The sequence below is a fragment of the Lissotriton vulgaris genome, chromosome 2_1, assembly GCF_964263255.1.
Source record: "Lissotriton vulgaris chromosome 2_1, aLisVul1.2, whole genome shotgun sequence".
NCBI classification, from domain to species: Eukaryota; Metazoa; Chordata; class Amphibia; order Caudata; family Salamandridae; genus Lissotriton; species Lissotriton vulgaris.
Window position 1 is genome coordinate 554,203,232 of NC_141687.1, and position 19,592 is coordinate 554,222,823.

The 19,592-nt window shown below is 46.1% G+C and overlaps 1 protein-coding gene across 1 annotated transcript in view; it reads right to left on the reverse strand.

Annotated features, from left to right (window-relative positions):
* KANSL1L (KAT8 regulatory NSL complex subunit 1 like) overlaps nucleotides 1–19,592 on the reverse strand; it is a 2,604,205-nt gene that overhangs the window by 1,313,619 nt on the left and 1,270,994 nt on the right. The window contains exon 7 of the mRNA XM_086954111.1: nucleotides 8,326–8,439. Coding sequence (XP_086810237.1) covers nucleotides 8,326–8,439 — 114 coding nt within the window. The remainder of the gene's footprint in view (nucleotides 1–8,325; nucleotides 8,440–19,592) is intronic.

Consider the following 19,592-nt stretch of genomic DNA (forward strand, 5'->3'; position numbering starts at 1 on the left):
AGTCTTTACGAAATTCTGAGAAGCTTTTCATCCGATTTGCGGTAAAGAAGCAGCCTAGTTGTGTAATCCCTGCCCTAACCCACCTAGACATACAACCATCTTGAAAAATCTCTGGGAGATCAGGGTTGCCGCTAACTGGAGTATAGCAAGAGAAACGTCCAACCCTAGGAGTTTGCGGATATTGATCCAAACTTTAGAAATGCCCAAAATAGTCTTCAATTTAGTGTTCTTAAAAAAATTGTCGTTAATATGTCGCCATAAACACCCTTTGCTTCTATCTCCTAGAACCATTTCCTGAGGGGTAGGGATTGCAAGATTACTAGAATCAGTAGCTATCAGATTTGTGCCGTATTTGGCCACTGTTGCCCAATAGTTAATCCTAAAGTTTGGCATAGCTAACCCCCCTCTTTCTTTTGGTAGCATAATCCATTTTAGTGCCCTCGAGGTTTCTTGAATCCCCAGATAAATCTAGAAAACAGAGATTTGATATTTTTAAAGTAATGCGGGGAGAACTCTAGACAAATTGTTATGAAAAAGTATAAAAAATTAGGTAGAAACAGCATTTTAATCAAATTGCACCTGCCACCAATAGTCAAATGTAGATTATCCAATCTAACCAAATCTTTTCTGGTGCGCCCTATTAATGGGTCAAGGTTTATCTGTACAATTTTGTCTACCTTGGTGCTTATACTGACGCCGAGATAGATAGCATGTTCCACTACTCTGACGTCCCTCATCTCTACTTTGTCATTTATAACAACCTGAGTTTTCCCCGTATTCAGTTTTATCCGGAGATTTTGCCAAATCGTGCCGCTTCCTCCTCAACACTCTCGATGGCCTCCTTGGGGTTGGTGGTAACTAGAGCTATATCGTCCCCGTAAGCTAGGACTTTTGTATCATAATTATTGATCATGATAGGTGGCACGCGCGGATGACTTTCAAGTTTGCGGATAAATTGGTCAATGTATATCGCGAATAAGAGAGGCAAACAGGGACACCCTTGTCTAGTTCCCCTCGTGATTATGAAACTCTCGGACATATACCCATTTATCACAACGTTAGTACTTGGGTTGACATAGAGTCCTTGGATAGCTTTAATAAATCTCTTTGTTATTCCCTGATTTGACATAGCTGCCCACAAAAACTTCCAGGAGACCCTATTGAACGCCTTTTCCGCATCCAGAAGAATAAGGGCCATAGGGTCTCCTGTAGTTTCTGCAAAGTCAAATAGAGAGATCACTCTCTGTATATGATCAGTTGTTGATCTGCTGGGGATAAATCCGTGTTGTCAGACTGATACCATCTTATGGATTATAGGCGCCAATCGCCTTGCAAGGAATTTGGAATAGATCTTTGAATCTCCATTAATCAATGTTATCAGGCGGTACGAGCCCATTTCCAAGGGATTTTTATTTTCCTTCAGGAAGATCATAATCTTTGGCAATGACCAAGACGGAGGTGGGTTTCCTCCCTGAAGTATGGACTTAAAAAGTTGTAGCATGATAGTTTTCAGTGTTCTGCGAATTCAAGATAAAATTCTGTAGGGATCCCATTTACGCCAGCTGCTTTACCAGCAGTCAAAGATTTCATGGATAATAGTATTTCATCCCGGCTAATGGGAGAATCCAATACATCTTTATCCTCTTGTCCCAGGCGCTCACCCAGCTCTTCATCAAAATAATCTCTCGGATCCTCTTGCTCTCCTAACGGTTCCTCGTACAATTCTAAATAAAACCTTTGAAAAGCAGCTCTAATTTCGAGTTCTTCTAGTCTCACTTCGCCATTACTATCGTTAATAGCTTTGATCATATTTCCAGTCATCTCCTCCCTTGTACGGACTGCCAGCTGGTGCCCCACTTTCTCGCTAAGTTCAAAAGTTTTTTCTTTGTAGATCATAGCTTTAGTGATAGCTTTTTCCATAAAGATCTCAGATATCCTATTTCTAGCGATTGCAACTTGCGCTAATCCCTCGGTACCCTGACCTGTTTGTACAGCTACGATCAAATCTGCCTCAGCTTTATTCAAGTTCTGATGTAGAGGCTAGTTGTTGTTTACCTTTTCTATTGGTACGTACTGAAAATTGCAGTGTCTCCCCTCTAATGCCAGCCTTCATTGCATCCCAAACTACCTTGACAGGAGCACTACCCATATTTATTTCCAAAAAAGATGGTAGCCATTCTCTTATAAGAATACAGTACTCCTCATTTCTTAAGAAGGCTCTTTCAAAGGTCCAAAGGCTTCTAGTGCGAGTAGTAGTACTGCATGCTATATTAAGTTCTAGTGGGTTGTGGTCAAATAGTACCCTTGGAAGCTTCCTTATAGTGCTGCTGTCCTTGACTGAAGTAGATAAAAGTATATAATCTAGTCGGGCATGACGAGAATGGGGATGGGAAAAGAAAGCGTATCCATGATCCCCGGAATGACCCAGTTGCCATCCATCCGATAAGCTATGCCATTCGCACAGATCTTTGAATGCTCTAAAGACTTTGGGTTTCCTCCCTTGATAGTTAAATTCTGGGGTCGGAGTCCAATCTCCTGGTAGGTGAAGGTTGAGGTCACCACACACAATAAGAGGCAAGGGCCAATGTACTAGTTCATTAGAAATGCTAAGTAAAGTATCCGGGTCATCCCCCAGATTCCCATAAACTGTACATAAGGTCACCGTGTTCTGCCCACTATTGTAACGGCACTCTGTAATGGCCCATCTTCCAAACGTATCTGCAAGTGATCGATTAAATTGTAAGCCGCATCCTTTAGCAAGAATGGCCACTCCCTTAGTGCAAGTTCCCTGAGTGGATGCAGTTATGAGTTGAAACCCCAAGGATTTTAACAGATGTTGTTGTCCCCTCTCTATATGGGTCTCTTGTAAGCAGACTATGTTGGCCTCCATAGCATGCAGACCTTCTGCTACCGTTTGCCTCTTTTTTGAATCATTGAGTCCGCAGATATTTAAGGATACAATTCGTAATCTAGCTATCCTTCTTATAGATCTTTCTTTGAGTTAAAGCCATATTTATTGTTTTTTTCCATTCATCCCTTTTTTTCTTTCTTCCTCCCTCTTTCCTCTCCCTCCCCATCCACCTTACTTGTCCCCTCTGACCCTTGATCAGCTTTTTAAATCCTAGTGACAAATTTGCTCCTTTTAAAGCACTAAAGTTAATCTCTTCACTGGCTGTCTTCCCTTGGTCTTCCCCCATTCCCTCCCTCCCCTCCCTTCCACCTGCTTAGCCCCCCCCAGGCTCCCCTTACCACCCTATGAGGCATCCTGGGTCCTGAAGTACCCAGGTGTGGGCATCCGTATAATCAGTGCGCTTAAGCTTGCCCTGTGGCCTGGTCATATATACCCTAGATATATCGACTGGAGGGCGGTAGAAGTTCAATTATCAGCTCAGCCATTTTGCTATATATTATTACACAAGGCCAAATATTTATATCATATTTGATTAGCAAGCTGTTCGCCATTTCCCACCCTCACCCCCTCTCCAGGGTGTGACCCATAGTATTTACAAGTTCTGCATACTAAACGGTTTACATTTTTGCACCGCAGTGTCGAAGTCTTTAGATTTCTTCTTCCCATTAGGTCCTCCTTATTTGTCATTATTTTGTTTCGCTCTCTCCCATATTTCCTTTAGGTATGCCTCGGCCTGGATTTCACTTGTGAAACTTCTCGTTGTTCCCCTGAAGCTTATTTTTAGGCGTGCTGGATTTTGCAAAAACACTGTAGCTCCGATTTTTTCAAAGGGGGTGAATAGTTGTCTCATTCCCCATCTGCGTTCGACAGTTGCGTGTGCAAAATCCGGTCTAACAAAAAACATAAAACCCTTGTGTTCTCTTTTAGTAGTAGGCCTAGCCAGGTCATATATAGCTTCCCGTAGTATGAAATTTCCAAAAGGAGGTGCATTCTCATAGATGTTATGGATGCCTAATTTAAGAGTATCCTCTTCATGCGTAGAGTGTTGTCACCAATGGGACTCAAAATGCAATTTAGGGAAATGTTAAATCTGCTATATACTGCCTTATACTTTACAGCATTCCTGATAAATAGGGGAAGTGGACATTGATGCCCACTCTCTTGGTTAACATTTGCATTAGCCATACAGCCATTGGCTTGCTATATGTGAGAACATCATTGGTAGCGCAGGCTCACACTTGGCGACAGATCCCTTTTAGTCTCTCTTAAAGCAGATGACATTGTGCTTTGTGTGAATGTACAAGTCCTTAATCTGTACCATATGCTGAGGGAGGTTGTGTTGTTTGGCGTATACTCTGGAATCAAAGTAAACTGGCCTAAATCAATGATGTTCCCGCTTGTGCCTAACGCTGTTGCCACACCTATGCCATTTCTCTTGTCTTGGTGTGAAGATGGAATACAGGTCTTAGGAACAACATGTAACGAGAGAAACAGAAATAGTCCACCACAACTCTGGGGTCACTTTAGTACCCCTTAAAACAAGGGTGGAGAAATGGAAGAAATTGCCTTTGTGGATGATGGGGAGGGTATCTATCAATGAAATAATAATTTTGCCACAATTGTCATGTATCTTTTTAAATGTTCACATCAGGCTATTACCACACTTTATTAAACAACTGAGTCAGGTCTTGCTTAAAAATATATGGGCTGATGGGCCGCCTCAAGTGCATTGGGGGATCCTGACAAGATCACTGAGGGTGGGGGCACTGGCAGTGGAATCCTGAGTCTCAGACGGCATTGCTGGGAGATACTAGCCTCCTGCCATTAATTTGTGTCTTGAATTCTACTATTGGCCACGGGTAGGATGGCAATGGTATGGGTGCAAAAGAAAACACCCACCACTGATCAATGGAACCTGGATATTGTGCGAAAAGAAAACCAAAAAATATGATTAACCACTTTATCCTATAATTCGAGAGAACATTTCATTGTTATAGGCCATTCCTTTTAGTATTAGAGCAGTTCATTCAAGAATTGCTTTGAACCCCAGAGAAAATCATAATATACGATTCAATTTTGGGCACCAGTTTGCTAGCAATTCATTCTCACAGTTCACTATCCATTTTTTATTGCCTGAAAACATTTTGTACCAACTGTCTTTTGATTCTGATGTTACAATGGAGATGTAAAGTACTTAATGATGGAAGTATTCCAATGTGTTGCCCTAGATTAAGAATAGAGGTACTGTTTTTATGAGATTTTTCATAAGTGCAAGTGTAATTCAGCGTTTATGTTATGGCCCCATGTTTTTTCTGTTCACAACAGTGTTCACAACAACATGAGTTTTTTTCCTCAATTGATGCTCTCTGTTTTCACCACTTGAGTGTTTAAATATGTGTTTAATGGCATGGAAAGCCAGGTTTTCTGGATTCTCTTCGTACTCATCTCAGAAATGTTTAGCCATGTGGTAGCTCCTGCATGATTTTTGATAGCCTGCAAATGTTGTAAAATTCTTGTTTTTAATCTTTTTGTGGTGTTTCCAATATATTTTCAGTTGCAGGTAGACTCTAATATGTAGATGACGTACGCAGTATTGCAGATGATTCTCTCTGTATTCAATTGCTTTTTGCTGTTAAATGTGTAGTAATATTTCTTATTTCTCTTATAAGAGCAGGCTTTACATAAACCACACTTTGAAAAGTCATTTCTTTTTGCTGTTTGATAATCACATTTTATGCTGTCAGCCTCCAACTGACTTTTAGTCAATATCGCCCCTAATGATGCAACTTGACTAAACATGAGATGCTAGGATGTGGCCCTATATACTGTTTAGGATGTTCATCCATACTTATTAGGTTCCAGTTGTTTTGCAGGATTTTGTTTATTTGTGAATGGTCCATATTGAAGTCCAAGATGAACCGGCATTCATTAGTTTGATAAGCATCCTGCAATTGTTTCTTCATCATTGTTTGGAGCAAGATGTCTTCTCTCCTCTTAGTTTTAGCTCTACATAAAACATATTTTGGTTAGTTTCTTTGTTACATCTTATAATTGAGCCCTAGCATATTGATTGAACTCTTTTTCTATGTAGTAGTTCCTCTGTGTTCTTAAATGCATTCTGTATGGTATGCTCCATTTTACTGCTTTAGGATGGTCGCTTTTGGAATGTAAAATGCTGTTACGGGCTCTGGACTTTTGATGTATTTGTCTGCATCAATCTCTGTCTTTAAGAAAAAAGTGACATCCAGGAAATTAATCAGTTTTGTGTTGATGTTACTTGTGAGCCTGACATTGTGTGTGTCTCATTAAGTTTTCCTTCTGAATATTTCCAGGAATGGCTGGTCACCATCCATACTGAGAAAAGATCGTAAATTAATCTGGTCCCTAAGATCACATGGCTCATCTTTTCTTGTTTTTGACATGCTGTCTCCAATTACCACCATACCATAAAAACATTAACATACGTTAGTGCGCAGGATGTACCCATCGTAGTGCCTTGTTTGCAGGTCACTTTGTGAGTAAGGTAATATTAAAGCATTATAATAATTTCTGTATGCCATAGATGGCGCATAAATCTTGCTCTCTGGAAACATTTGCAGGCTTCTATATTTCTTGCTGATGTTGAATTGATGTGTACAGAGACAACCCATAGAGAGTCACCATTATGTATGTTTCCAAGGAATGTCATTGATTCTGAGTAGAAAAGCAGAAGCGTCATATAGATGTGATGGAAGGGGTTTGATATATTCAAACAGAAGCAGGTCAACATAGTGTGATGCATTTTTCAGTAAGAATCCAATCGAGCTATCAACTCATCTACCCGAATGTTCTATAAAGTCTTGTACACCTTTGGGAAGAAGTACACTGTGGGTGTGATAGGATGATCCACCTTGGAGTATTTGTATTCTTCCCATTGCAAGAAATCAATTGCCCTCGGGTTTTGGAACTTGGAGTGATATTCAATCATGAACTGATTTTTTGGATTTCTACCCAGCTTTTCATAATGGTCTTCCAAACCCAGTTACTTTTCGGCGGCTTCTTTTATGTATGGAATTAGTCTATGATGACAATGATTCCTAGTTTGTCTGCTGCTTTTATTACAATAGTCTTCTCACTTTTCAATTCATGTCATTCTTGCCATTCTTTCTGAAGTTGCCTCATGCTCTATTTCAAATTTTAGCTCTAGATATTTTCCATATCCTCCACCATACGTTAATGAAATAAGTACACTTTGTTCACAGGTGGCATTTGTGGACAGTATTTGCTCTTTGGTCTAAGATTGCTGATATACGGAATTCTTGTGTCTAGTCCCATGTTGTCTTTTGCTACAGATTCTACCAATCCCAGAGTGTGTTCAGTCATGTCTAATTTTTCATGTAAAACTCTTAGGAAAATTAGGTGAGCAATATCAATCCCTTGTAATATTGAGAGGGTCTGTCCTTCATGTTCTGATTTCCCAGGCCATGTGCCATAATATTTATAGAGCTTGAGTTTTCTAGTAAACTTGTAAAGGTCAATTCTTAAATTGATAAAGTCAGGCTTTTCTTATGGGCAAAAAACTAGCCCCTTGTTCAGTATTTTCACTTCTGCGTTTGTGATCATTTTGGATGATAAAATAATTACTATGGGTTCTGATTTCTCACTCATCTAATCTATTTCAGTTCCTGGAATCTCGTCTTGTACTGGTTGCCAATGTGATATGTTCCTCAGCCTGTTGTTTCCTCTCTCTCTCTTTGCTAGGGGGTTATGTGAAAAAGTCTTATTTGTTTGTTGAAATTTTGCCAGGTGCTAAAGTGTGTTAAGTGTTAACAACAGACACAGACTCCGATAAACCAATACTCAATGTGAGATCCGAATGAAGGTTGGATAACACTGCAAGAACATGGTAGGAATATAGGTTTCTCTTGGGTTTCTAGGATATCAGGAGGCACGCTCAGTACAACATTTCTATAGAGTGTATTTAACATTTAGAACAATCTTTAAATTGAACCCCAAATGTTTTTCACATGCTTTACTTTAAGGAAATAGGAGAATCCTCAATGACTTCGTATTCAGCCACATTTGCTTTCCCATTCGTACTTTGGTAAAAATCAATGTCAACTAGGCCACCTTTCATTAACAGGGCTAAAACTGCCTTTGGTCATTGTGACATAAAATACAAACTATTTATGAATATTCTATGAACATAGAGCCTCATCACTTTCACCTCCTCATATCTGAAAATATAATATTGAACAGACTGCAAATTTAAGCTAACAGGAAAATGTTGTAACATTCGGCATGTTTTAACAGGTTCATCTCTGACCAAAGTGAGACTTGTGGTTTGACATTTTGCAATTCTTAAAAAAACAGCAAAGAAAAGTAGTAGATTAATGCATTTAGAATGCCATAGTCTTTTCACTGTAAACACATACCATTTGACAGAGACATTTTGAATCCATCTGTCTGCACTGTGTTCAGAGGGTAATATCCATTAAGCTCATAGTTATTTTTTAACATATTTTCCAGGTGGATACGAAGAGCCACATCTAAAGAAAAAAATTTAGCACATAATGTTCTGTTAGTGAATGGAAAACAGATCTTCATTAGGTAGTATTTAGTGAAAGAGGTCAACAAGTGGATGGCATGTGCACAATCAGTCAGTCGTAGATACATTTTGCATTAAAGGCACTCAACGTGTATAGATATTAGATGTACAAGACTAATGGGTAAGTCTTTACAAATATATATATATATATATATATATGATATATATATATATATACATGTATATACGTATATATATTAATATGTATATGCAATATATATATATATATTCAATAAAAAAGCTAAAGTTAAAGTGACGTTATAGTTAGGTGAAAATTTCAGTGACCACGTAACATTGTAAACAAAAAATAAGTTATAATTATCTCTAGTAACTATAACCCTAAAGTAACTATAACTCGCACCCCTGCCATGCACACTTTTGTCCTCAATTATGTCATTGGAAATGTTGCAGAGATGTTATCAATGATGTCATAGAGCATGTCCTGAGTGAGTGATATGTGGGATAATCAGTTGTGCATGGCGAGGGTGCTAGCTATAGTTACCTTAGGGCATGAGTTATAGTTACTATGGATATGTATGACTGGTGAATTTAAGTGTTTTTGAGTCAGTTTAAAACATAAACGTTGTCACTAGAATTTTCACATGACTATAACGCCACTTTAGCTTTTTGCTTTTTCTGTGAATTTCTAGTTTTTTTTAACATAGAGTAATATTTTATTACCACATGTTAAGCTGGCCCAGCCAGCCTTAGGCCGTAGGTGGTGGGGGGAGGTTGGCTTTAAGGCCTGTCCCTCCCCAAAGCCAGCCAACCCCCTGTGCGCTGCATAGGGTTGGCAGCAGGGCCTGGCTTGCCTGCAGTCAACCATACGCCATGCACAGCCTTCTGGCATGTGCAACTTATGCTTGGTCTCATTGGACCTCACCACACTCAGGCAGACGTACTGACTTTGTCATGAGTTACAACACCAAAATATAAAGAAGTGAACCTACTGACTTGAACAAGAGTTGAGCAAATCAATATCATTAAAACTGATCTATCACAAATATTTTAAATAAAATGTATATTGAAATAATTCACACAATGCAGTGTTTAATAATATTGATTGTCCCAACAATGTTCAATACAATTTTAATTAAAGAAACATGTCTGACTTTTTACATGGTTTTTATTATTACATTTTCTGGGTGAAAATGGCAAAATAAGAAGTCAGAAAAAAGAATCAAACCAGCATGTCTCTGAGTCTTTCGTTTAACCTATTACGTCCTGAAAATGCAATCAGAAAAACAACCACAAGAGTGCTTACACTCCAGTTGAGGAGCACAGAGCTCCACCTAGGAGTGTTTTGAAAAACATATGGGAAGTTTTCAAAAGATCATGGATTTGATGACCCAGGACACTAACTGGATTTTTTTCTTTTATGTTGCTGGGGGGCGTTGGACTGCCTGCAGCTTCCAACATTAAAAAAGGCTTGGTGGTATCCTTCCTCTTCTAGGGGCACCACCATGTTCGTAAAATATAAAAAATAAAGTCTATACAGGGCATTATGGGGTGCTCCTGTAAAGGCTCAGTGAATAATATATGAGCAGCTGCTGCCATTCATTTATTATTCTTTTCTGTTCTTAATTTACTTTAGGTGCCCAGGGGCCCACCCAGGATAACCATACATCATGGAGCGTGCAGCCACCTTGAGCCTTTGCATCTCCCGGGCTGTATTTATTTTAAATAAGGGGAGACCTCCTCCGTGAGTAACTAGAGGCCGCAGAGACCCCATCCCCGGATCCTTTTTGTTTTAATTAAGATGAGAAGGGGATGCATCTCCCTTCCCAAACCACTAGAGGCCCCAGGGACTCCACCCTATTTTTTTTTGCTGTAGAGACATCGTGTCTGGCACACTGTTTGAGGTAAATTATTTTGTTGTTCAGAAGATCAACAATAATGGCAGCGGGAGTTTTGGATTCGCATCAAAGGATGCAGAAAAGAAGAACAATTATCAGTGCATAGAGGTGGAGCTTATATGCAGCTCGCTTCACCACTTCTGAGGCAGTACAGAGTAACAGCAGAGTCACACGGTGCCGTCTATTGGCCCACATGAGATTTGCTGAAACCTGGGGATTTTCTAAAGGTAAGAAATCTGTGGGCGGAAGGAAAAGAATCCATCAGAAAATAAATATTAATCTTGTCTTTCTTATATAGAAGAACACTTTATTGACTTACTTAAACATACCGAGTCGGGGGGGCGTGGCTTCGCGGGCTTGCATGGCAGACGCTGCCTAGAGGAGCTCCGTCTTGGCCCTATCATCATCCGCCGAAATATCCTGTACCCCGCCTCCTACCGCTGCCAAAAGTGCGGTCGAGCTTGAGGAACCTGCCGGGCACCCTCGGAGGGCATTTTCAGCAGCCCGGGGGCCCTGGATGCCGGGGGGCGAAGCAAGTGTTTTGCGGCCTGGTTTGGCGCCATGCAGCCGAGGCCTCGATGTTGGTGCTCCCCGGGTCCGCGACACTGTAAATGTAAATGTATTGCGATTTATATAGTGCACGTATCACCCGAAGGCATCAAGGCGCTTGCTTAGGGAACCCGTCCTGGTATTCTCTTGTGAGATACCCCAGCAGGGTATCCGCAAGGTGAAAGCCAGGCATCCCGCCGCGAGGGGCCGTTGTGGAGATTAAGCAAGCTATTGCCCAGAGTCGCAGAGTGTGAACCCGTGAATCGAGTAGGCACCGGAGCTAGAATTGTCGAGTCCATGGACATTTTAGGACTCAAGACCCCGCCGAGCCGGGAACTGAACCCTGGTCCCGGGCTGACCTCTGCTTCCAGGTCTGCCTCCTCTAACCAGTGAGCCACACTTCTCCACTGTCGTTGGCCGCATCCTCGGAGACGGGACCCAGAGGTGCGAGGAGGTCCGGCCCTGCTCCTAATCCTCCGCGGAGGCCCTAAAGACTGCTGTGGCGGGTGCTGTATGCCAGGGACGCTTCACTTTGGGGTAAGCCTGCCGGGAGGCCCCAGAGGCGTGGGGCCTAGTCACTGACCTTCGGCAGGGAGATAGAGCATGGCGGGGCCGGCGCTGCGGTCTGGGCGTGCCTGGCTTGTGCACCCGGAGCGGCGGACCCCTTTATGTTCGGGCTTCACCTAAGGGTCCTTGCAGTGGCATTGGGGTGCTGATCCCACGGGCATGCTGTGGTGGAGGAGTGGCCTGTAGCCCAAAGTTTCCGGGCAGGATTGGAGGTGCCTGACGGTGACCCCAGGACATATCTACGCCTGCTACGCTGCGGCAAGACCGGAGTGAACTGTGGACTGGACAGAGGCTTGCTTGGCTGGCTGCAGGCTCGCGCGCTCATGGAGCACGTTGGGAGGGCGAGTGAGGAGCCATTGGCGCGTACTCAGGAGTGGTGACATCAAGGGGCAACCGGCCTCCAAGATTGGACCTTCTGGTGCCTCTGCCCAAGTGAAGACGACGCAACCGCCATTAAGTGTGACTCACTGGTTAGAGCAAGCAGACCCTGAAGCAGAGGTCAGACCCCGGACCAGGGTTCAATTCTCGACGCGGCAGGTTCTTGAGATCAAATGTCCATGGACTCGATAATTCTAGCTTCGGTGCCTGACCTAAACTTGGGTTCACACTCTGCAACTCTGGGCATTAAGCTTGCTTAATCTCCACAACGGCCCCCCCCCGCGGTGGGATGCCTGGCTTTCACCTTGGGGATGCCCTGTAGGGGCTATCTCACAGGGAAAAGCCAGGACGGGTTCCCAAGGCAAGCGCAGAGATACCCCTTCGAGGGTCGATTCAGGCGCTATATAAGAAACATAATAATAATAATAATAATAATAATAATAATAATAATAATAAGAAGAAGAAGAAGAAGTCCACGGTGGTCAAGGCGGGGGTGAGATCCGGTAAGCGGGATTGAGCGGGGCCACTCCCGGAACTGCGGAGTGCTGGAAGGGGAGTGGACGTCGATGAAGTTCCCGGCGACTTGGTGCCTGACCCTAGCAGACCTTGGGTAGATATTCCCGACGTGGTCCGCCATGACCAGAGGCGGAAGTTGTGGTGGAGCCTCGAAGCAGGGTCCGATAGATAAATTCACGGGACCGCATGGCAGCGCCGGGGCCGCCGGAAGCCAGCAAGCATCAGGGCCGGACAATGCAGCGCTTATGGCGAGATATGCTGGATGCGAAAATCGGGGCTGTGGGGGCAGATGTCACACTGCTGCGCCAACATCTACGGAACACTGTGGCCCGCATCACGGAAGCCGAAACGAGGATAACGGGAGATGAAGATGGCGTGGCGATCCTAAAGAAAAAGGTGGCCAGCATGGAGGGACTAAAGAGGGGCTTGGCGCTAAGGGTGGAGGACGCGGAAGTACGGGCCCGGCGAAACAACCTGAGGTTCGTGGGGTTCCCGTAGGGCTGAGAGAAGGGCGGCATGGAGAAGTTTCTGACTCAGTGGCTAGAGAGCTGGCTCCCGCCTGACTCCCTTTCCAGATGTTTCGTGGTGGAGCGGGTGCACAGGGCCCTTACACAGAAGCCGCCAGTGGGGTCCCGTCCTCGAGCGGTGATCGCCAAATTGTTGAACTACCATGATAGGGACACTATCCTACGTCAGGCACGGGAGAAGGAACCACTCATGTATGACAACCACAAAATCCTTATCTTTCCGGACTGTACTAGGCTTGTCCAGCAGCAGAGGCAGTCATTCACGGCCGTGAAGGCACGACTGCTGGATCTTAAACTTCCATATGCATTACTGTACCCAGCCCGCCTGTGATTTGTTTATCAGTTCTGTACTCTGTTCTTTGATACCCCGGAGGAGGTGTTCCACTGGACTGATGAAACAGTGAAAATTAGGGTGCCACAGGGGCGGACCCCCCATCGATCCTGCAGCCAGAGCAATTGGAGGTCCAGGTCGCGGAAGCGCTCCAAATCTGGGGGTCTGTAAGCGAACAACAAGGACGCTCCTGACCTACCTCAGAAGGACCCTTGATTCCGGACCTGTTGCATGACTGATGTAAGGTACACTTGACCAGCTGAGACGTGGAATAAGATGGAGACACTTGGGGCCGAAGTCCTGGGACAAGCTGAACTGATTTATTGAGACTGCTGACTTATAGTGAACTTGATTGCTGGGGAAGGCAGTAGGGGGGGCGGGGAAGTTGTATGAAGGGCAGAAGGGTTACATCCTAGTTATGGGGTGTGTTCTGGGGATCCATTGGAGGGGGTGGTTCTCGGTTCCCCGTTGGAGACAAGGCCGCGATCCGACCGCAACGGGTGCTTCCAAGTTGGGAGGTGCGGGGTTGGGGGTGGTGGGGTGGGAGTTGGTGGTTGAGTTGGGATGAGAGGGTGTTTGGGTTGCCCTTAATCTGCTGCTGTCTGTATCTTGGGTGTTATGCATGCTAGACTGTTGGGGCCTTAGTGGCTCATATAGTGCTATTGTCGAATGTCACCTGTTCAGAGTGAGGGGCGGATAGGTCCAGGCACCGTGCGCATTGTGAGTTGGAATGTGCTGGGGGTTTTAGATAAGGTGAAGCAGGGCGGTGCTCCGCTAGGTCAAGAGAGCTGGGGCTGATGTCTTAATGCTTCAGGAGACCGACCTACTGGGGACGAAAGCGCTTTGCCTCCAACGCTTTGGGTTCTCACAAGTTTTCCATGCAGGCTTTACAAGGGGGGTTGCAGTCCTCATACATCGCAGGATCTCCTTTACACATGTGCAGAGTTGGTCTGACCCACAGGGTAGGGACATCTTCGTCCAGGGGAGGGTCGGGGAGATAGGGTGACCTTTGGCAGCGTATACGCCCCGCCGCCACTACAGTGGCCTCTGGTGGAGAAGGTTATGTCCCTTTGGAGTGGTAAGCCCGACACCCTGGCCGAGGTTGGGGGCGACTGGAACGATGTAATAGACATGCGCCTGGATCGATGGCGGAGGTGGACGACTGACGCAGATGTAGATGTGGATGTGGAGAGACCCCCCCACCAATCTCCGGGCCCTCGCCACAGGTTTGGACTGGACTGATGTCTCGAGGTTTAGGCAAGGCGCGAGCCGAGAATACACATTTCTCCTCAGTACATGGTTCGTTCTCCAGATTGGATTATTTGTTCGTCCCTAGGGGTCTGGCGCAAAGGATCGTGACTTCTGATATCCTGCCAAGGGCTCAGTCGGATCCCTCACCGGTGGCCCTTACCTTTAGAGTAGGCCCGTCTGGGCTTCCGTTTCGCTGGCGCATGTCTGGATGGCAGCTATTACAGGCCCCCTATAAAGACCATATGTCTCAGGAAATTGACAACTATCTGACCACCAATCATAACTCAGTGGATTCCCAGACGACCCTTTGGGAGGCCCTCAAACCTACCCTACGCGGGGTAGACATATCCTGGTGTGTGGCGGCACGGGCGGAGAGGCGGCGGGATCTGGTGAGGCGTGAGGCGGAGCTGGAAACACTGGAGCGCAGATGTAGGGAGGAGAGTGGTAGATTGGTATGGCGGCGGCTAGTCCTAGCCCAGTAGCAATACACGGCGGTCTTACTTGGCGAGGCATGCCTGGCTTGCCACTCGTAGTTGGGTGTACCAATGGAGGGACAAGTCCTGTAAGATGCTCCACCGCCTGTGCCAGGGCACTCTCCATGCCCAGCCGATGCCCCAGTTGTTGGACCCGGCGGGTTCACCGATCTCAGAGCCGTCGGATATCGCAGAAAGCTTCGTGACATACTTTGAGGGACTGTACGCACCCCTGGAATGCCTACCGGCTGAGACTGTTCAGCGATTCATTGACGCCCCCCCCCCCGCGCTTGGTTTCGGATGAGGTGCGGGACCTGTTGGACAGGCCCTTCACGGACGAGGAACTGGGCTCTGCCTTAGGCGAGCTCAACCCGGGCAAGGCGCCGTGCCCCAACGGGTTTCCTTGCGAATTCTTTAAACAGTTCCATGTGCAGCTGGGCCAACGCCTGTGCCCGGTGATCGAGGAAGCGCAAGACAGTGGGGTGCTCCCGCCGGACTGGAGACACGCCAAGGTGGTGGTCTTCCTGAAGCCGGGATGGCCTCCGGAAAACCACACGTCCTACCGCCCGATATCGCTGATCAATACGGAGGCCAAGTTCATGGCCAAGGCCCTAGCCAATAGGCTTAAGCCCCATATTACGGACCTGGTCCACCCTGACCAGGTGGGCTTAATGCCCCGGAGGGCCACCCGGCATAATATTAGGCGCGCCCAGGTGGCGGTCTCGGCCTGGAGACATCTGGACGAGTGGGCTGCCTTGTTCTTGGCAGATATGGACCGTGCTTTTGATTCTCTAAGTTGGACCTACCTGTTTGCCCTGCTGTGCCGTCTTAATATAGGCCCTCGTTTTCTGGCCTACGTGCAGCTGTTGTACACTGGTCTCACGGCCTCCGTGCGAGTTGGGGGGGTTGTGTCCAAGCCATTTCCGGTTCAGAGGGGTACGCGACAGGGGTGTCCCCTCTCCCCATACCTGTTCGTGCTGGCCATGGAGCCTTTAGCCGCATGGGTGCACATCGACGCCCAGCTCAAGGGGTTTCGCTGGTCCCCGGGCCTTACGGACAAGATAGCATTATATGCTGACGACGTATTGTTCTTCCTAACAGACCTGGATCGATCAGGGCCACGGCTGCTGCGCATCTTGCAGATCTTCGGGGAGTCCTCAGGCCTCTATGTGAACCCGGGGAAATCAACCTTGTGGGTCCTGGGCGGCGGGCAGCCGGCGGGTGACTGGGCAGCGGGCTTACAGTTGACCCCAGGAGGAATGAAGTACTTGGGAGTCTTTCTGTCCGAGGATGCAGGTATCTCCTGCGCTCGTAACCTTGCCCCGCTGTGGGATCGCACGCGGGAGGATATGAAGGCATGGGGCCGCATGCCACTGTCCATATTTGGGAGGTCGGCCATCTTCAAAATGGTGGCACTCCCACGACTTGTGTATCAACTACAGAATCATCCCTACCCCATTCCGCCTCGCTGGTTTCAACAGGTTAATTCGGCACTGGGCGGATTCCTGTGGGAGGGTGGGACAGTCAGAGTTGCGCTATGGACATGCTTTCGGTCCACGTATGTGGGGGGCCTCGCCACATCTGATATACTCTCGTACTATCAAGCCGCGCATCTTCTGGTCCACAATGACTGGTGGTACGGGGACAGGGGGGATCCAGCATATGCTGTTGAGCGCCAACTGATGGATTCGTCGTCCAACCATGTCCTTCTGTACTCGGCACCGTTTCGGCGGAATCTTCCATTCGCCACGCAAGTGGTCTTCTCTGTCTGGCGGCAGGCGCTGCGCCGGATGGGATGGTGGAACGTCCTTACTCGGGAGACCCCCCTTTAGCAAAATGGTCGCTTGCCCCAATTGCTGACCCTCAGGGGTTTTGGTGGGTGGGATGCCATAGGAATCTCCACCTTGGGGGATGTGATGTCAGGCGATACCTTGAAGACGTTCAAGATCTGCAGAACGACTTTAGGATGCTTCGCTCTCAATTCTTTCGCTTTCTCGAACTCCGACATGCACTGACACCATACCTGATGGACATGGACACCCTTCCAGACTTTAGCCCACTTGAAGCCCAGCTGTTTATGGGGGAACTGCCTGACAAAAAGCTGTCCCGTATATACCAGTCCCTGGTGCGCCACTGTTCCTCGGACCTACAGAGGTTGCGGGAGACGTGGGTGGGGGATGTTGGGGAATTAGAGGAGGAAGACTGGATGGAGGCCCTGGCGAGCCCCAGGGGGGCGGCTATTTCCACACGTCTGAGACTTGTACAATTCAAATACTTTCACCGCACATATTTCACCAGGGAGCGCCTGTGGAAGGCGGGTATGATAGGGTCCCCTGAGTGCCTACGATGTGGCTCTGAGGTAGGCACACTCTTGCACAGAACATGGGATTGCCCAGTGCCGCATAGGTTCTGGACTGGGGTCTTTCGATGTTTATCAGAAGTATTGGCATGGGAACTGTCCAGGGAACCGAAATTGGCTTTGTTGCATGTTATGGAGGGGGTTGGAGGCAATCGATATAAACGTCACCTATTGTTGCTGGGTTTGACCTTGGCCAAACTGGACATAGCAAGAGCTTGGAAGGCGCCTCTGGCCCCGCCTCTGGCCGCCTGGAGGAACGGCATGGACTTCTGTATGGGGTTGGAGCAGCTTGTCTTCCTAGCCAGGGGGTGCCCCCGTAAGCACTTTCGAATTTGGAAAAGGTGGGCGGACTACAGGGGGCTGGAACTTGACCCCCCCCCCCCCCCCCGGAAAACGACTCCACTCTGACATTTTAATCACTAGGGAGTGCTGGAGCACGTTGGTAGTGCTCTGACGGTTTTGGCATATGATCATTGTTTCTCTTATTGGTCTCAGTAAACTGGTACATGGAAGCAGCGCAACCGGGGGGGAGGGGGGGGGGTGGTGTTTTTTTTTGTATTATATGAAAATGTCTGACACTGTTATACCTGCTTCACTGATGTATGCAACAGAACCCGGTGACCAGGGCTTTGCATTTATATTTGTGCAGACTAATAAAAAGTGTTTTGAAGAAAGAAAAAAAACATACCGGGTCTTAAAAAGTTTACCTAATGAGTAATGGCCAGATTTGCTGCAGTTTGTGCAAGGAAGGGTATTCCACAACTTTGTGGTGTGAAAAAAATGAGTGGACACCAACCTAAGCATGATGAACAGCAAGGATTTTCAGGTGGCCATCTGTTGAAGACCAAAGAGTTTGAACAGACTTGTACTTGGGGAAGCAGGATTGAAGGAAATGGGCCAGTCAAAGGAGGGCACTGTAGCAGATAGTCAGGTTATTAAAATATATTCTCTTAGCCAGTCTGTCAGATGTTTTCTTTTTTTTTTAATTTCTTTATTTATATTTTGCAGTAACATACAGGAGATGGCACAGCACACAGCACACATCGCAACACGTCATACTATAATCATATAAGTTAAGTATCTATCTCATACTGTGAAGGTACACAACAATAGGATGAGCCGAGTGCATGATAAAAGGTCGCAATACTTGCAAAGTTTGTCAGTTCTTCAGTCCAACAGACAGTAGTACCATATAATGCAATGTCTAGTGTTAGAATACACAGAGAGTTATTATGAGATATGCTGAGTCAGTCAACAGTTACAGTTACCAGAAAACAGTCCGGTGTGAGTGAAACCCCCCATCTCCCTCCCCACACCCACCCCCTGTAGCTTCCTTGTAGCAATTGAGCACTGCTCGGCCTAAGTTCTGATTTCTGTTCCGAGCCAAGTTATCGTAAATCCTCCAAGCATGTTTATCTATTAGGTCCATGATATCAGGCAATATTGTCAAACCATAGCATCACACCGCCCTCCTGCTCAGATGGTATGGGGTTGGATGTTCCTGACTGACTAGGGTGCTCCAGCAGTGGCTGCGTCATTGCATTCAAGCTAGCAAGGCATCCTACGCTTTCTTGTCTCTTCTGGTCCTCCTCATATGTGCCTCTTCCGCCCATTCTAGCAAATCTTTCTTCAAAGCATCTCTTATTGGAGGTCATGAGCTCAACCAGTGGATCGCTATGAGTCTTTTCACCACCATGAGCTTTCCAACCAACCTTCCCTGACTACGTTCCGGAAGCTCTTGAAGACTTGGCTCTTCTCTCATGCCTATGATTAAACCTTTATACTCACTGTCACTCATTGTCTGTTTGTGTAATTCTATTTTTATACTCTATGTTTTAGTCTGCGCCTTGATGCCCTTTGGGCTAAGTTCGCGCATTATAAATTATCCTTCATTCATTCATTCATTCATTCATTCATTCATTCATAGTATCATCTGCACTTGCTGAGTCGCCACTTCGGGTCCTCTGGAAGGAGCCACAGCACACACCTAATAACTGTGAACGAGATATCCTTCCCATTTCACTTTTAAGTTGGGCTAGAACTTCATGCCAGTAGGAGACTAAAATTGGGCAGCCCCCGATCACATGTAGAAAATCCGTTTACGTGGCTCCAGATTTAAGACATCGTGAATCTCTTGATGGATTTGTTTTTTAACATATTTTATTCATTTTCGTAGATAACAAATCATAGAAAACGATGCATACAGAATGACAGTGACGTAATCACTAATGTGTGGCCAGTATTCTCACAGTTATCCTTTATTAACGATCCTTAACAAAAGATACAA